Source organism: Natator depressus, chromosome 5, assembly GCF_965152275.1.
Source record: "Natator depressus isolate rNatDep1 chromosome 5, rNatDep2.hap1, whole genome shotgun sequence".
In the NCBI taxonomy this organism is placed as follows: domain Eukaryota; kingdom Metazoa; phylum Chordata; order Testudines; family Cheloniidae; genus Natator; species Natator depressus.
The window spans coordinates 16,457,413-16,471,836 of record NC_134238.1 but is presented as its reverse complement, the minus strand read 5'-3'; the positions used below and the strand labels follow the sequence as shown (position 1 = coordinate 16,471,836).

The following is a 14,424-nucleotide window of genomic DNA, read 5'->3' as shown; positions in this document are numbered from 1 at the left end:
TATATGTACGGTGATAAAAGTGAAAGCAGCAGTTGGCCCAGTGACAGCAAGATAAAATTAACTTTAATTAGCTCCTATTTGTGCCTTTGACAGTCTCCCTCCAGATGCTTAATTGGGAGAGATATTAAGTCCTCTCTTTTCATAATTTTGTTAGAAGTTAAATAGAAATAATTTGCTAAGGCATTGGAGTGTTGTTTGATTTTGCCTATAGTGAATCCATCCTCCAAAAACAAAAAAAGGTCTAACGGGATCTAACTGGAAACTCTTCAGGGCAGGGACTGTGACTTCCTATACGTTTGCACAATGGTTAGCAACAAGGAAGTCCTATCCCTGCTGGGGCATTTCTGCAATATAAATAAAATAGACAACAATACTACACTGGGAACACTATGTTACATAGCCACAGACATAAAGGAACAAGTTATGAGGTTAGGCAAATATAGACTGTTACCTGAAAGCATTACATCACTGTCCTTACAATGGGGACAAATCAACATTCAGAGTAATGATGCTTTAACAAATCTGGTTCATGCTTCCAGCAGCTTAAAAAATCATGTCACCTTTTCCCATTGCTTTGCAGTTCAGACCAGCTTTCAAGTAACAGTCCAAATGCACCACTTAACTTTATATACGTAGTTGGGGATTCTCAGATCTTAATATTCAGCTTTAAATTCATTCCAAACTACTTAATATTACACAAGATAATTCCATCTGAACACAGAGTACTCACTCAAATTCATACACCTTCTTGTAGTACTAATTTTCACTACAAACCACCATCAAAAAGTGATTTCTTTGTGGCTGGCAGAATACAGTTTAACTTACTAGATTGTCAGTTCCAACGTCGATACATACAGGCAGGCATTTATCTGGCCGTATTCCAGCACATGCTGTATACAAACATAGTTTTCCTACAGGAATTCCCATTCCATAGACACCCAGATCTCCAAGACCTAATATTCTCTCTCCATCAGTTACTACAACAGCCTTAAAATTACACAAAGATTAAAGGTAAATTTTGGTAATCATGGACATAAAGGATAAAGCAATATTGCATAAATTTTTCTTGGTAAAATTAAGCATTAAAACAAATTAAGAATAGCTTGCAAAGAATTTATTGTCTCTAGTAGCAACACTTAAGGACTAGCTAATTTTACCTAAGAGGAAATAGACAAGATTACGTGAGTATCTGCAGTGTTCCCTGTACTGTACTTGCCTAAAGTGACCACAGGAATCAGCTATCTTGCTGCAAATAATTACTTGGTTATCTAAAGCAGCAGCAGTTTTTAAGTACCACCATTGTAAATAGACCTTGCACTTCCACTGGAGGATCTCAAAATACTTTCCAGTAACTTTAATAAAATTTAACCACCGAACACTTCTTCAAATTTGGTGTTTTTATTTCAATGTTAAAGACAGGGAAACAGAGTCACAGACTCCAAGTGTTTTGTTCAAAGTCATACAGGAAGTTTGTGGCAGAGCTGGGAATAGAACCCAGGTCTCCCAGTTCTAGGTCTTAATCCTAAAACAACAACAGTAGGTAATTCAGAGAAAGACAGGCATGTTAAGAAACCAACCTCAAAATCCTCTCCAAATAGAACTGTTAAGAAAAAAGTGTTTTGTAAATTTTATTCTACATTGTGATGATCACAACTGGCATAGGAAAGAAACATTGTCGATCTGCAGCTTTCATGCTGTAGGTCTTGAACTATAAACTTGGATTTCGAGTACAGTCCCACACATCTTTATGTGCAGAACTGTTACAAACTATATACAGTTGTCATTTTCATACAATTGCCATGCATGCATTATTTAGCATCAGCAGGTCTCTCAATAAAACTATCCACTTTTTAAAAAGGTGAGTAGGGATTCAGAAAGAAAAGACAATTAGAAAATGGAGTGTTGTAGAGGTAATACCTTAACATCAGTTTCTGGCCAGTTGTCCACAATTGACCTAATATGACCTCTGTCTGAGATAGAAATAAATAATCCTCTGAAACAAAATCAGAATGGAAATACTTTTATACTTGATCATTAAAACTGCAACTCTGCTTTGCAAAACAAAGTTTTAAAGACAACGTTTTTGGTGCAAATTAATTATAAGTTTTGCAATGGTTTACACAAAAGAATATAGAAGAGCCAATGAATGATAGTTATAACGAAGTCTATGCAACCAAGATAACATACTAGATTAAAAAGACAGATGTAGAGCCATACAGTTGTTCACAAGACCACCTGGATTCTGTATTGCCATGAGTTAGCTTGAGTCGCACAACCAGGCAAAGCGACCCTAAAGCTAGTGTCAGCAGCCATGGCAGGACCACCTACCCCCGATATGGATGGCAGATCAGTATAGAACTCGTGCAACAGTTCTTATGCCACCCGCTTCCCTGCTGTCAGTGCAGGAGTGTCTGGAAGAAAGGAGCATGGCCAGAGTTTCTTTATGTCCCACTGATCTCTGGTTGCCACATCAACCACTGGCATAACTCAGAGCTGCTTTTAGGCTGCTCTAAATGACACTGGGGGACTGGCTCAGCCTAGCAAACATCTGGCCCAGGATCAGAGGAATGGAAAGGTGAGCTTTATGCTACCTGTGCATTCCTTGGCCACAGCCAAGGATTGAGCCTTTTACTTTCAATGTGCCAAAATCTGCAAGTGAAAGTGTTCCATATAAATTCTGAATTACAGTAGAAATAAGAATCATACTTAAGAAAATTACTTGCACTCATTTAAAAAATAAAATTACTGTCCTTACTTTGGTCTCCTAAAGATATGTCCATATTGGGAACAGGCTAGACCTACTGTCGGTGTATATACTATTGGCATTAACCTCTCAATATCATCTTGTAATATCCTGTAGAATAATTTTTCATTTCTCTCTTGGATTCCCATTATGTAGATATACCTGTAATCAAACGGGATAACAAGGCAAAAGAAGAATTAGGTTAAAATGGTTTGCATCTATCTAGAAACATATAGTGTGAAATGCCGAGGCATAAACCAATTTGTTTTAGATTTTATTTTTTGTAGCTCATGCATTTCCTTCCCCGACTCAACCCTGGCCTTGAGAAACTGATGTAAGCTGGAGAATATAGAATTAAACAACAACAAAGTCTGAATAAAAATACTGGATGTACTGTACTGCATATGGGAGCACACCAACGTATGGATGTACACAATGATAGGAGTTCATTCCCACCTCCCTCCCTCCCCTGCCACAACTGATTTGCAGTTTAAAGGCTGATTTCTTTTTGTGAGGTTTTTAATGTTAAGATTTCCTAACCTCGTTCTTATCTAAATGAAAAGTTCCCACACTGAGAATTTTTGAACACTAACCAGAATCTTATCTGGGTCCTACGATAAACAAATGAGTGGATGGACATTGTGCAAAAGAAACATTTCATTTTTTTCTAATATAATCACTGAAAATGCATTTTGGTTTTAGGATATAAATTGTAATGTTCATAGTTAAGAATAAAAATAAAGTAGCATTCTCCAGATATCTTTCTATAGCCTTCTGATGTCAAAACAGAAGTTGGAATACAAAAATATAAAATTAATGAAGTTAATTAGGGGTCTGATTCTGCAAACACCACAGATTTTAAATATTAAAAAATAAACTCTTGAATCTTTGTTTTCTCTATTACAATGCAGATTCAAAAGAGATTCATGAAGGGTTCATTTTGGGCCATTGGTTTACAGTAGAGCAGTCCCAAAAGCATTCCTAATGGAAACTATTTCATTGCTCCATTCCAACAGGCTATGTGATACTGATTCAAGTTACTTTGTTCTCTGATCAGTGGACTGCAGTAGGAATCTTGATGTGGTCCGAATGTAAATCAATGATAAACCCCAAATCATTCTAGCTTTCCACTCACTGGCTCTTAGGACATTGCACCCTAACATAAGTCAACAATAATATGATAAAAACGTCAAGCTATTGCAGCCAACAGGTGCATCCTTAAAAAAAAAAAAAAAAAAAAAAAAAAAGTATTTTCTAGGTTAGAGAGTTCAAAATAAGAAAAAAAACCACCAAACGATTAATCATTAAGTTCCCCATAAATGTTAAAACATCTTTTGATTCCCTCTAGTCATAAGTTAATATATATATTAACTACTTTTGTATTGTTCCTGTCTGATTTTTAAGTCCTAAATTGATTTTTTTTTCTCTCCACATCTGGGAATCTCTACAAAAATCTGAAAAATTATATATCTAGATTTGGAGACCCTGAAACTCAACTCATCCATCTTCTAAACTTCTAAAGCACAACAGAAAGACTGCCAGAAACATAACAGTCATGTTTCCACCAAGTCGCTATAATGCTACAGCCTGATCCTGCAGTCCTAGCTCAGACAAAACTCCTATATAAATTAACAGAAGTTTTGCCTGAGCAAGTACTGCAAGACTGGACCTTTTATTTATGTATATTCTTTTTCACATCACATCACAACTGTGGAGTAACACAAATGTCTTCCTTTAAATTACCATGAAACCAAGTTAGCTGCACAAGTCTGGGTGATAAATACAGTTTGCATTAATAAAAAAAATTGCCAATTACTAAACCCACTGGATGCAAGAGATCTGCCTTGATATTATAATAAATCAGATTTTCTCAGAGTCCTTTAAGCTTGCACTACACATAGGTAAGAAAAATACGGATTAATTATTACTTTTCCAAGGGGTCACTCATTTTTGCCAAATTCTTATGGAAGCGTAAGGCTTGAATGTCTTGTGTCTCTATTTTAGGAGGTAAAAGTCCTTGGAGCCCAAGCATTTGTCTTTCCTGTAATGTAAAGGCCATGCCCTGAAAACAAAAGGGGAAAAAAGTTAGTTTATGTTATTTACTTTTTTGTTAGCTAAAGTAATTATTTTGTTTAAAATTTACATGTACCTATATTTATGACTATCCATTTCTATGATGCCCATCACTACAGTTCCTAAGCACCTCACAAATATTAATGAATTAAGCCTCACGACACTGGGAAAAAGGAATTCGTATCCCTTCTTTACAGTTGGAGAAACTGAGGCATAGAGAAGTGGATGAGTTCTTGGGCAAATCATTTAAATCAGTGGCACAAACAGAACCCAGATCTCCTGACTTCCTGTGCTTTAATCATCAGCACATATATCTTCCTCCAAGCACATTTCTGCTTTTAGAACTGGATTATATCCAGATGGAGATTCCTTTGGAGATATGCTGGTTTTTAAGACTCAAGTGATATTTGCTTCTTGAAATGTTCCTTTTGAATATCCCTGTTTGAAACATTTCCCTACACACTTCTGATAATCTAGCCACCCAAAAATATTATTTGCAGTGCCCTCAGACCTCTGCTGGGACAGACAGCATCTCAACCTGAAGCCTTCCTTTTAGTTAAGGATAAAACTGATCTCTTAATCTCTTCAACTGTAATCAACAAAACAAAAAAAGTGTTAGCCTCCTCCATCAGTTGCAACAAATTAAGTTTATGAAGGGTAAAAAAATAAAAATAAAAAAAGATTCCAAATATCCTTAGTTGTACTAATCGCAGATGCATACAAATGTCCAGGAGTCCTAAAATATTTTACTTCTTTACAAGATCTTCCTGATATTTTGTTATGAAAACCTTTACTGGTGAATTTCAAGTATCTAACCAGCAGTATAGATGGCTGGTTGTCATTGTTTGGTAGGACTTTAACCTTCAGGCTGGTAGAGTTATTGATAGTAAATTATATAATGAATTTATCCCTTTTTCTGTTTGTGAGTCATCTGCAAACACATCCTGATTTCTGCAAATGTACTCGTTATAATCAAATACTTTCAAATTTCAACCTGTAGTTTATTTGTGAATTGTTCACTTTCATTAGTCATCATTGTTGTTATTTTTTTTAAGCTAAATTCATTTTTTTCCCCCATTTTTACTCCCTATGTAATACTTTTAGTGCATTCCATAGAGGTAAACATATCCTGGAAAGTTACGTGAAAAGGAAGTTTGCCAGCATATATGTCAGATAACTCCTGTTTTTCTGAACTGTCCCATTAATTCATTACTGTGCAGCAATTCATGCCCTATTACATGACCATCTCTCAAACTCCACATTTATCATCAATGAAACGGCTGCGGAATCTGAAATTAACAACTGGAAAACAGTAACAATATTTTCACCACATTTTAGGCACTACAAAAGTAAAAGCATCATGAAGATTCTTGATGTGAAGGAACAAAGCACAGTCTATCACTTCAGAAGGTATATAAAACATGGATCAATAACACCTTTAATGTCTATCCAATTTTTAAAATACACTGTAACCCCCCCCCCCAAAAAAAAATGAGGAGTACTTGTGGCACCTTAGAGACTAACATATTTATTTGGGCATAAGCTTTCGCGGGCTAAAACCCACTTCAACAGATGCATGCAGTGGAAAATACAGTAGGAAGATATATACACACAAAGAACATGAAAAAATGGGGGTTGCCATACCAACTGTAACAAGACTAATCAATTAAGGTGAGCTATTCTCAGCAGGAGAAAAAAAACTTTTGTAGTGATCATCAGGATGGCCCATTTCAAACAGTTGACAAGAAGGTGTGAGTAACAATAGGGGAAAAAATTAGCATGGGGAAATAGTTTTACTTTGTGTAATGACCCATCCACTCCCAGTCTTTATTCAAGCCTAATTTAATGGTGTTCAGTTTGCAAATTAATTCCAATTCTGCAGTTTCTCGTTGGAGTCTGTTTTTGAAGTTTTTTGGTTGGAGAACTGCGACTTTTAGGTCTGAAATTGAATGACCAGGGAGGTTGAAGGGTTCTCCGACTGGTTTTTGAAAGTTATAATCCTTGACATCTGATTTGTGTCCATTTATTCTTTTGCGTAGAGACTGTCTGGTTTGCCCAATGTACATGGCAGAGGGCACTGCTGGCACATGATGGCATATATCACATTGGTCGATGTGCAGGTGAACAAGCCTCTGATTGTGTGGCTGATGTGATTAGGTCCTATGAATGTGTCCCTTGAATAGATTTGTGGATGGAGTTGGCAACAGGCTTTGTTGCAAGGATAGGTTCCTGGGTTAGTGTTTTTGTTGTGTGGTTGCTGGTGAGTATTTGCTTCAGGTTGGGGGGCTGTCTGTAAGCAAGGACTGGCCTGTCTCCCAAGATCTGTGAGAGTGAGGGATCATCTTTCAGGATAGGTTGTAGATCCTTGATGATGTGCTGGAGAGGTTTTAGTTGGGGGCTGAAGGTGATGGCTAGTGGCGTTCTGTTACTTTCTTTGTTGGGCCTGTCCTGGAGTAGGTATTGTAGTTGTAAGAACGCTTGATAGAGATCTTGTAGGTGTTTGTCTCTGTCTGAGGGATTGGAGCAAATGCGGTTGTATCTCAGAGCTTGGCTGTAGACAATGGATCGTGTGATGTGGTCTGGATGAAAGCTGGAGGCATGTAGGTAAGTATAGCAGTCAGTAGGTTTCTGGTATAGGGTGGTGTTTATGTGACCATCGCTTGTTAGCACTGTAGTGTCCAGGAAGTGGATCTCTTCTGTGGACTGGTCCAGGCTGAGGTTGATGGTGGGATGGAAATTGTTGAAATCATGGTGGAATTCCTCAAGGGCTTCTTTTCCATGGGTAGCGCAAGCAGAGTAGGGGACAAGAGCTGAGGAAGCGTTGTTCTAAGTCAGCCATAAAAATGTTGGCATATTGTGGATACATGAGTACCTTTAGCTGTGTGTCATGGTAGTCCATGCTAACATTTTATCCTTAACCATACGGAACTATCCCACCAGTGAAAAGTACATTATCTCTGTCAAAGCTCTTGGTTAGATCCCTTAAAACAATTTACTTAATTACCACTGAGACCATAAATACTTAGGCATGACATTCTCTTAATTCCCCCTTGTGACCACAAGTCTTCTGGTTCCTTAATAAAAAGCTCAAGGCTTGTTTGATATATTTTATTAATAGCTACCCACCCTTGTTTATGTGACGTACTTGCTTTTTTTTTTTTTTCCCCCAGCCTACAGATATCTTCAGTGTTGCTTGAGTGGCTGCAGTGTTAACATGCTGGAATTTTTTTTAAATGGCACTACAGTTTCCCACACTGTATATCTGGACAACTCAAGTCTTCACACTGAGCTGCATCTTAATTACTGGTCAATCCCTGAAGCCAACGATGCAATATTTTGGCTATTTCTCCTGCTGCACCTATGTCCACTCTATTCACTCCTCCTCCTCCTCTTCCCCTGCCCGTAAAAATGAGGATGTGACCATACCTAATCTAGGACAGTACTATCAAGATCCTCCAGGGACCTGTCTTCACTTGTTTTCTCTCATACAGTATGCTTTTTGACTACCCTTCCCCTTCTTTTCCTATTCTCACCCTCTCCTCCCTGCTGATCGGGCAGCACGCTGCTTATATCCTCGGAGGTGATGATCACCCTCCATTCACGATGACTTCAATAAGAGCCAAGGGGCCTAAGCAGCTCTGAAAAGGTGCTCCGCATGATGGAGCACTAGATCCCCAGTGGTCACTTTTTTATTGATGCAAAGAGCTATAGAAGAGCTAGGTATTATTTGTTTTAATTGTGCTTGGTTGTTTACTTGCTAATTCACAAAGTTCACTGTTCTACAACAAGTCTCCAGTCACCAGTGCAAATGAACAAGGTTCACCCACACGAATGAAATGTCTATTTTATGTCTCACATAACCTTTATAACCATAGTTGACTGGTCGCTTAAATACAGCACAGGAAATATGTTTTTCCTGTGGTTTCCTTCCTTTCCCCATATTTTTCACTTAATGTAGTGCTTGTGGAAGGTGCTGGATTGACAACACGATGTCACAGAAGATATCAAACACAGACAACATTCGCATAAGCTTCCCAGAATTTCCCATCAACATATCTCACACCCTGACGTGAAGCTACTAGTTAATTTGGTCTCTGTGCCCAACGCCTAACCTCTCTGGTGAGACCTGCAGCAAGGATGCCAACTGTTCTATTTAAACCTCTGTTTGTTTGGAACTAGGTGGAAATCACAGATCTACTTCACAAAGGCCACCAAACAGCCATCAGATAGCAGGCGGTAACTCTCACTCATTAATATGAACCAGTCACTTCCATGCTGAAGTCTCTGCATACCATCACTGATCCCCTGAGCCGTCTGGATCCTTTAGAACTTATTTCCAAGCACACGCTGATCTGGCAATGCTGAAGTCACTAGCATGATGGATTGTAATTGTTCACCTACCATTTCATCTAGACCAGTGTGGGCGAACTACAGCCTGGGGGCCACATCCACCCTTCAGACGTTTTAATCCGGCCCTTGAGCTCCTGCTGGGGAGTGGGGTCTGGGGCTTGCCCCGCTCCACGTGTGCTGTGGCTCCACATGGCTCCTGGAAGCAGAGGCATGTCCCCGCTCCAGCTCCTAAACGTAGAGGCAGACAGGGGGCTCCGCATGTTGCCCCCACCCCAAGTGTCGCCCCCGCAGCTCCCATTGGCCGGGAACCATGGCCAATGGAAGCTGCAGGGGCAGTGCCTGTGGATGGGGCAGCATGCGGAGCCCCCTGGCCATGCCTCCACGCAGGAGCCAGGAGAGACATGTCACTGCTTCTGGGAGCTGCTTGAGGTAAGCGCCACTCAGAGCCTGCACCCCTGAACCTCTCCAGCACCCCAACCCCGATCCCCCATCTACCCTCTGAACTCCTCAGTCCCAGCACAGAGCACCCTCCTGTACCCCCAACCCCTCATCCCCAGCCCCACCCCAGAGCCTGTACCCCCAACCAGAGTCCCCACCCTCCCCACACACCCCAACCCTCTGCCCCAGCCCAGACCCCCATCCTGCACCCTGAACTACTCATTTCTGGCCCCACACCAGAGCCCACAACCCCAGCTGGAGCCCTCACCCTCTCCTGCACCCCAACCCCAATTTCATGAGCATTCAATTTCCATACCCAGATGTGGCCCTCGGGCCAAAAAGTTTGCCCACCCCTGATCTAGACCAACATTTCTCAAATGCGGTCACCAGGGGGTTTCTCTGTGTCCATGACAGCTTCCAGAGAGGTGACTGGGGGGCGGGGGGGAGAGGAGGCGGCAAAGCACTACCCCCTCCCCACCCTTCCCTGTTCCTCCTGGATACGCAGCCCCGCACGGCCACTGGAGACAGGTGGGGCACAATGCTGCAGGAGCCCGGTGAGTTCTCTACCTGGGCTTAGGGGCGGCTGAGGCTTGGGCTTCAGCCCTGGGGTGGCTGGGAGGCAGGCTCCAGTAGTGGGACTTAGGGAGCCTGGCTGCGCGGAGCAGGGCTCCAGCCATGGGACTTCAGATGACAACACCCGGCTCCAGCTGCAGCTTTTGGGCGCTGACCGCCAGCTCTGGCCATGGGGCATCAGTTCAGGATCCAACCCCTGGCCATGCAGCAGCAGGCTCCAATCCCCGTCTCTGGCCATACAGCGCCAGCCACGCGGCACTGGCCCCCGATCTCGGCCACTGGCCCTGGGCACCGACCCCGGCTGTAGCCGCTGGCCCTGGGCACCAATCCCCAGCTGTGTGCTCTGACTCCCAGTCCTGCCCACTGGCTCAGGGCGCACGGCAGCAGGCACCAATCCCCGGCCCCGGGTGTGCACCTATCCCCAGGTGTGCAGCAGCAGGTGCTGGCTTCAGCCCCATGGCGGAGGGCAGTGACCCCTGGATCCAGCCATGTGGCCCCGCGCTCCAGCGCCTAGCTCTGGCCCCATGGTGGCGGGCACTGGCCCTGCGCTCCAACCCCCTGCTCCGGTCGCAGGCACTGACACCCTCCCTGGCCGTGCAGCTCCTGCCCCCAGCTCCAATCTCTGGCCACAGACACTGACCCCCCCCCCCCGACCGCATGGCGGCAGGCACCAACCCCCAGCTCCAACTGCGCAGCTGCGGGGCTCACCACCCACCCTCCACCCTCTTGGCCCCACATCCATGCCCTCCTCCCCATTGCCCCTGGACCCCACTGCCTTCCTGGCTCCACATCCACCCCTCCATCACCCCAGGCCCCCACTGCCTCTCTCAGCCTACATCCATTCTACCATGGCCCCCACTGCCTCTGCCTCCGACCCCTTGTCCCCCATCCGGGGCTTAATTTGTCCTGGGACTTGCTGAGAAAAGTGACATTAACAAACATGCAAATATCACTTTTCAGAGCCTTCCCGATAGCTACTAAGTGTCCTGTGAAAAGTGATTGATATTAACAAACATACAAATATTACTTTTCACAGTAATATTCTTATTATCAAGTCTACAAAAAACCCCTACATAAGTTACAATGATGTGAATGTGTATATGTCGTATTTGTTTTTCTTAAAGTTAATCAAATATTTTAGGGGAAAAAAAAGTGTCAATAAGGCCACCAGCGAGAGTGGTGAGACACCAAAAAATTTGTTGTGCGAACCCCTGATCTAGACTGTGCATGGTCACTAAACGACTCAATTGGAGATATTTTGTTAAACTGTTGGTCTTCTAATTGAACAATCTTGTTTGGTTTTATTTTCCCTTGAAACACGCAAAGGCATCACAGCTACAAAAAATTCAGCAGCTTTGAGGTAGATGACTGAACTAAGGTAAATGAGCTGTAAGTCTAAAGGCTACATACATTTTTGACATGTCTAACACCTTCTCAATCAGAAAAGGAAAACAAGCTGCAGATTTTACAGTTTAACTCCTCTTCACATTTAGGTCCTTCAAGAACAGATAATAAACCTCAACACAAGTGAGGCCATCTTTAGAAGTTAGACGTTGAGTATGTTTTTAATCTCAGGAATAGTCAATCCACCTGCTAAACAATTATTTTCCTTGTCCTCCCTGATCTCTTGGTCTGTATCTATCTGTTGCTTTTTCACTTATACTTAGATTGTAAGCTCTTTGGGGCAGAGAGCATCTTTTTGGCATAATGAGGCCCTGGTCCATGCCTGATGCTGCTAGGCACTACCACAATACAAATAGTGAATACTGTAACAACCTTTATAGTTGACTACAGTAAACTGTATTTGGTTAACTATATTCCAAGCAGCAAACAAGCTTACTTATTTTTACACAGCAGTTAACGCTGACATAACAAAAGGCCTTTAAAGTTAAGTCATTGTAATTGGAGTCCTTGTCATAGAGCAGCTTTGCGAAGTCATGGAAGAATGTAAAGACAGGTTCATGCAGTTACAGATTGTTCTGAAATCATTTGGTTGAAGTGACAAGGACATTACCAATATAGCTTTTCAACTTTCCTGGGCTGCCCTAACAATAGAACTTGAAAGCTGGACTTTTGAAACAAACAAATTCAATTAATTTATGCATTCGGCACCCGTGGGAACCAGTTCATGGGCAAAAAGGTCAGAGCACTTAAATTCTTGTATTTGCCAAGCAATGAAGCAGGTCGAGGAGTTATGGGGTGGGAAGTTTAATGGTCACAAAAAGTATGGGGTTGGGATCTGGGTCTGAAAATTTCATCAGCTGGCATCTTACAGCTTTTAATATGGCATTTAGTCCCCATTATTATGGGTCCCAAGTGGTAAGAGAGACAAAATATTAAGTAACATAAGTGAATGAGACTGCAACACAACTAGACCCCCTGCCATCAAAAGATCCTACAATGAGACGACAATCTCAGCAGGTCCACAACAATGGATACCAAAGTCTGTTATTTATCCATACATCAGGTGCAACAGTGCAATTTTTCCTCACACCACCCCAGCCATTGGTCTCATCTCTAATACAGCAAGACCGTCTACAATTGCAAGGGTAAATCAATTTCCATCCCCAGTCAGACATTAATTTTTCTGCTGAGCTGCTGAACAAGGGACCCCATTTAGTATTGCTACTTGTTGCCCAACAGACAAATGGTATCACCTAGTCGTTTCATAGAACCGCTCAAACAGGTGCCAGAGTATAACAGACTCCTCATAGACTAGAAGGCTCTTTATTTCATTGTCATCTGTCTGAATCAAAATGGATACTGTGAATTAAGTGCGACAACAAATTTCTTCTCTTCAAATATTGCATTTTGCTCCATTTATCATAAAACTACATCCTTGAAAAATAAAATGTAGAAGCTACTGCCAAAAGCAAGCATATATTGTTTTCCTTTCTGACCACTGGTGCACAACCAGTGCTTGGAAAAGCTTGAGGGCTCTGAAATAATTTCCACTGGTCTGCCAAGAGCTTTTAGCTCAGAGAAGTCACAAGACTTTGTACCTTGACAAATCACATAATTCTCCTCACACTCCACTTTCTACATGATTTTATCAGGCACTAAGTTTCAAAGCACTAGAGATCTCTATCTGTCGAGGTGTTTGTACAGCACTCACCCCTGTGGTATCTGAGCACCCTATCAAATTATATATATCCATGTAAATGGTCTGAACAAAGACATATGTTTTGTCTTCTCTCCCTCCTTTCAGGGGTAGTTAGAAGTCACTCTTTGTATCTCACTGTTCTTTTCTCCACTATCCCAGGAGCAGCAGAGTAATGGATTTTTGTCTCCTATTATGGATAGGATACAACAAAGAGACAGGTGTTATATTTTCCTCCAAGCCGATCAGGGTTGTGATCTTCCTCATCTCTTACAGAGGGGAGTTCACAGCCTTGGACCAGCTGCCAAAAAAGCCTGACTTCAGCTCCCATTACCCCTATCTTAACTCTTGAGAGTTTCATTGTCCCCATGGATTGCAGCTGCCCTTGAATATCTCCTTCTGCAGTTAAGAGGCTGTTTTCTTAGGGCGAAAGCCCTCCCCAATGCAGAGGGCCAACACAATGCTGATGTACAATAACTGAAGTCCCACTTAAAACCAGTTTCTAAGTTGCATGAAGACCTTTTGCTGGCCCTCTTCATGGGGGTGTTTCACATTGAGATGGCTTAGTTCCAGCCCAAGGACAACTAAGAGGACTTAGAGTTAGAGGTTAATACTTTCTACCACTTGAAAGGCGGGATTCAAAGCTGGTATCACGGATATAAAATATTGGTCTTGAGCTTCAGTGTTTCTTGAAATACTAAAGCCAAGTTGGAATTAAACTGGACAAAAGCAAGAGGGTAATCAGAAAGATGGGATTTTTAATTCATGATGGGGGATGGAAATATAAATTACTATGTTATGCTTAGGGCCCTACCAAATTCACAGTCCATTTTGGTCAATTTCACGGTCATAGGATTTTAAAAATCGTAAATTTCATGAGTTCAGGTATTTAAATCTGAAATTTCAGGGTGTTGCAATTTTAGAGGTCCTAACCCACAAAGGAGATGTGTGTGTGTGTGTGTGTGGTGGGAGAGGGGGGGCTGCAAGGTTATTGTAGGAGAGGTTGCGATACTGCTACCCTTACTTCTGCACTGCTGCTGGCGGCGACACTGCCTTCAGAGCTGGGCAACTGGAGAGCGGCGGCTGTTAGCCGGGCACCCAGCTCTGAAGGCAGAGTTGCCGCCAGCAGCGGTGCAAAAGTAAGGCT

The 14,424-nt window shown here is 42.2% G+C and overlaps 1 protein-coding gene across 1 annotated transcript in view; it reads right to left on the bottom strand.

The window, feature by feature from the left end:
• The window catches only part of ME2 (malic enzyme 2), a 44,812-nt gene that overhangs the window by 19,062 nt on the left and 11,326 nt on the right, over window positions 1-14,424 (bottom strand). Inside the window, exons 3-6 of the mRNA XM_074952364.1 lie at window positions 4,672-4,805; window positions 2,756-2,905; window positions 1,918-1,993; window positions 826-987 (exon numbers count right to left, since the gene is read on the bottom strand). Coding sequence (XP_074808465.1) covers window positions 826-987; window positions 1,918-1,993; window positions 2,756-2,905; window positions 4,672-4,805 — 522 coding nt within the window. The remainder of the gene's footprint in view (window positions 1-825; window positions 988-1,917; window positions 1,994-2,755; window positions 2,906-4,671; window positions 4,806-14,424) is intronic.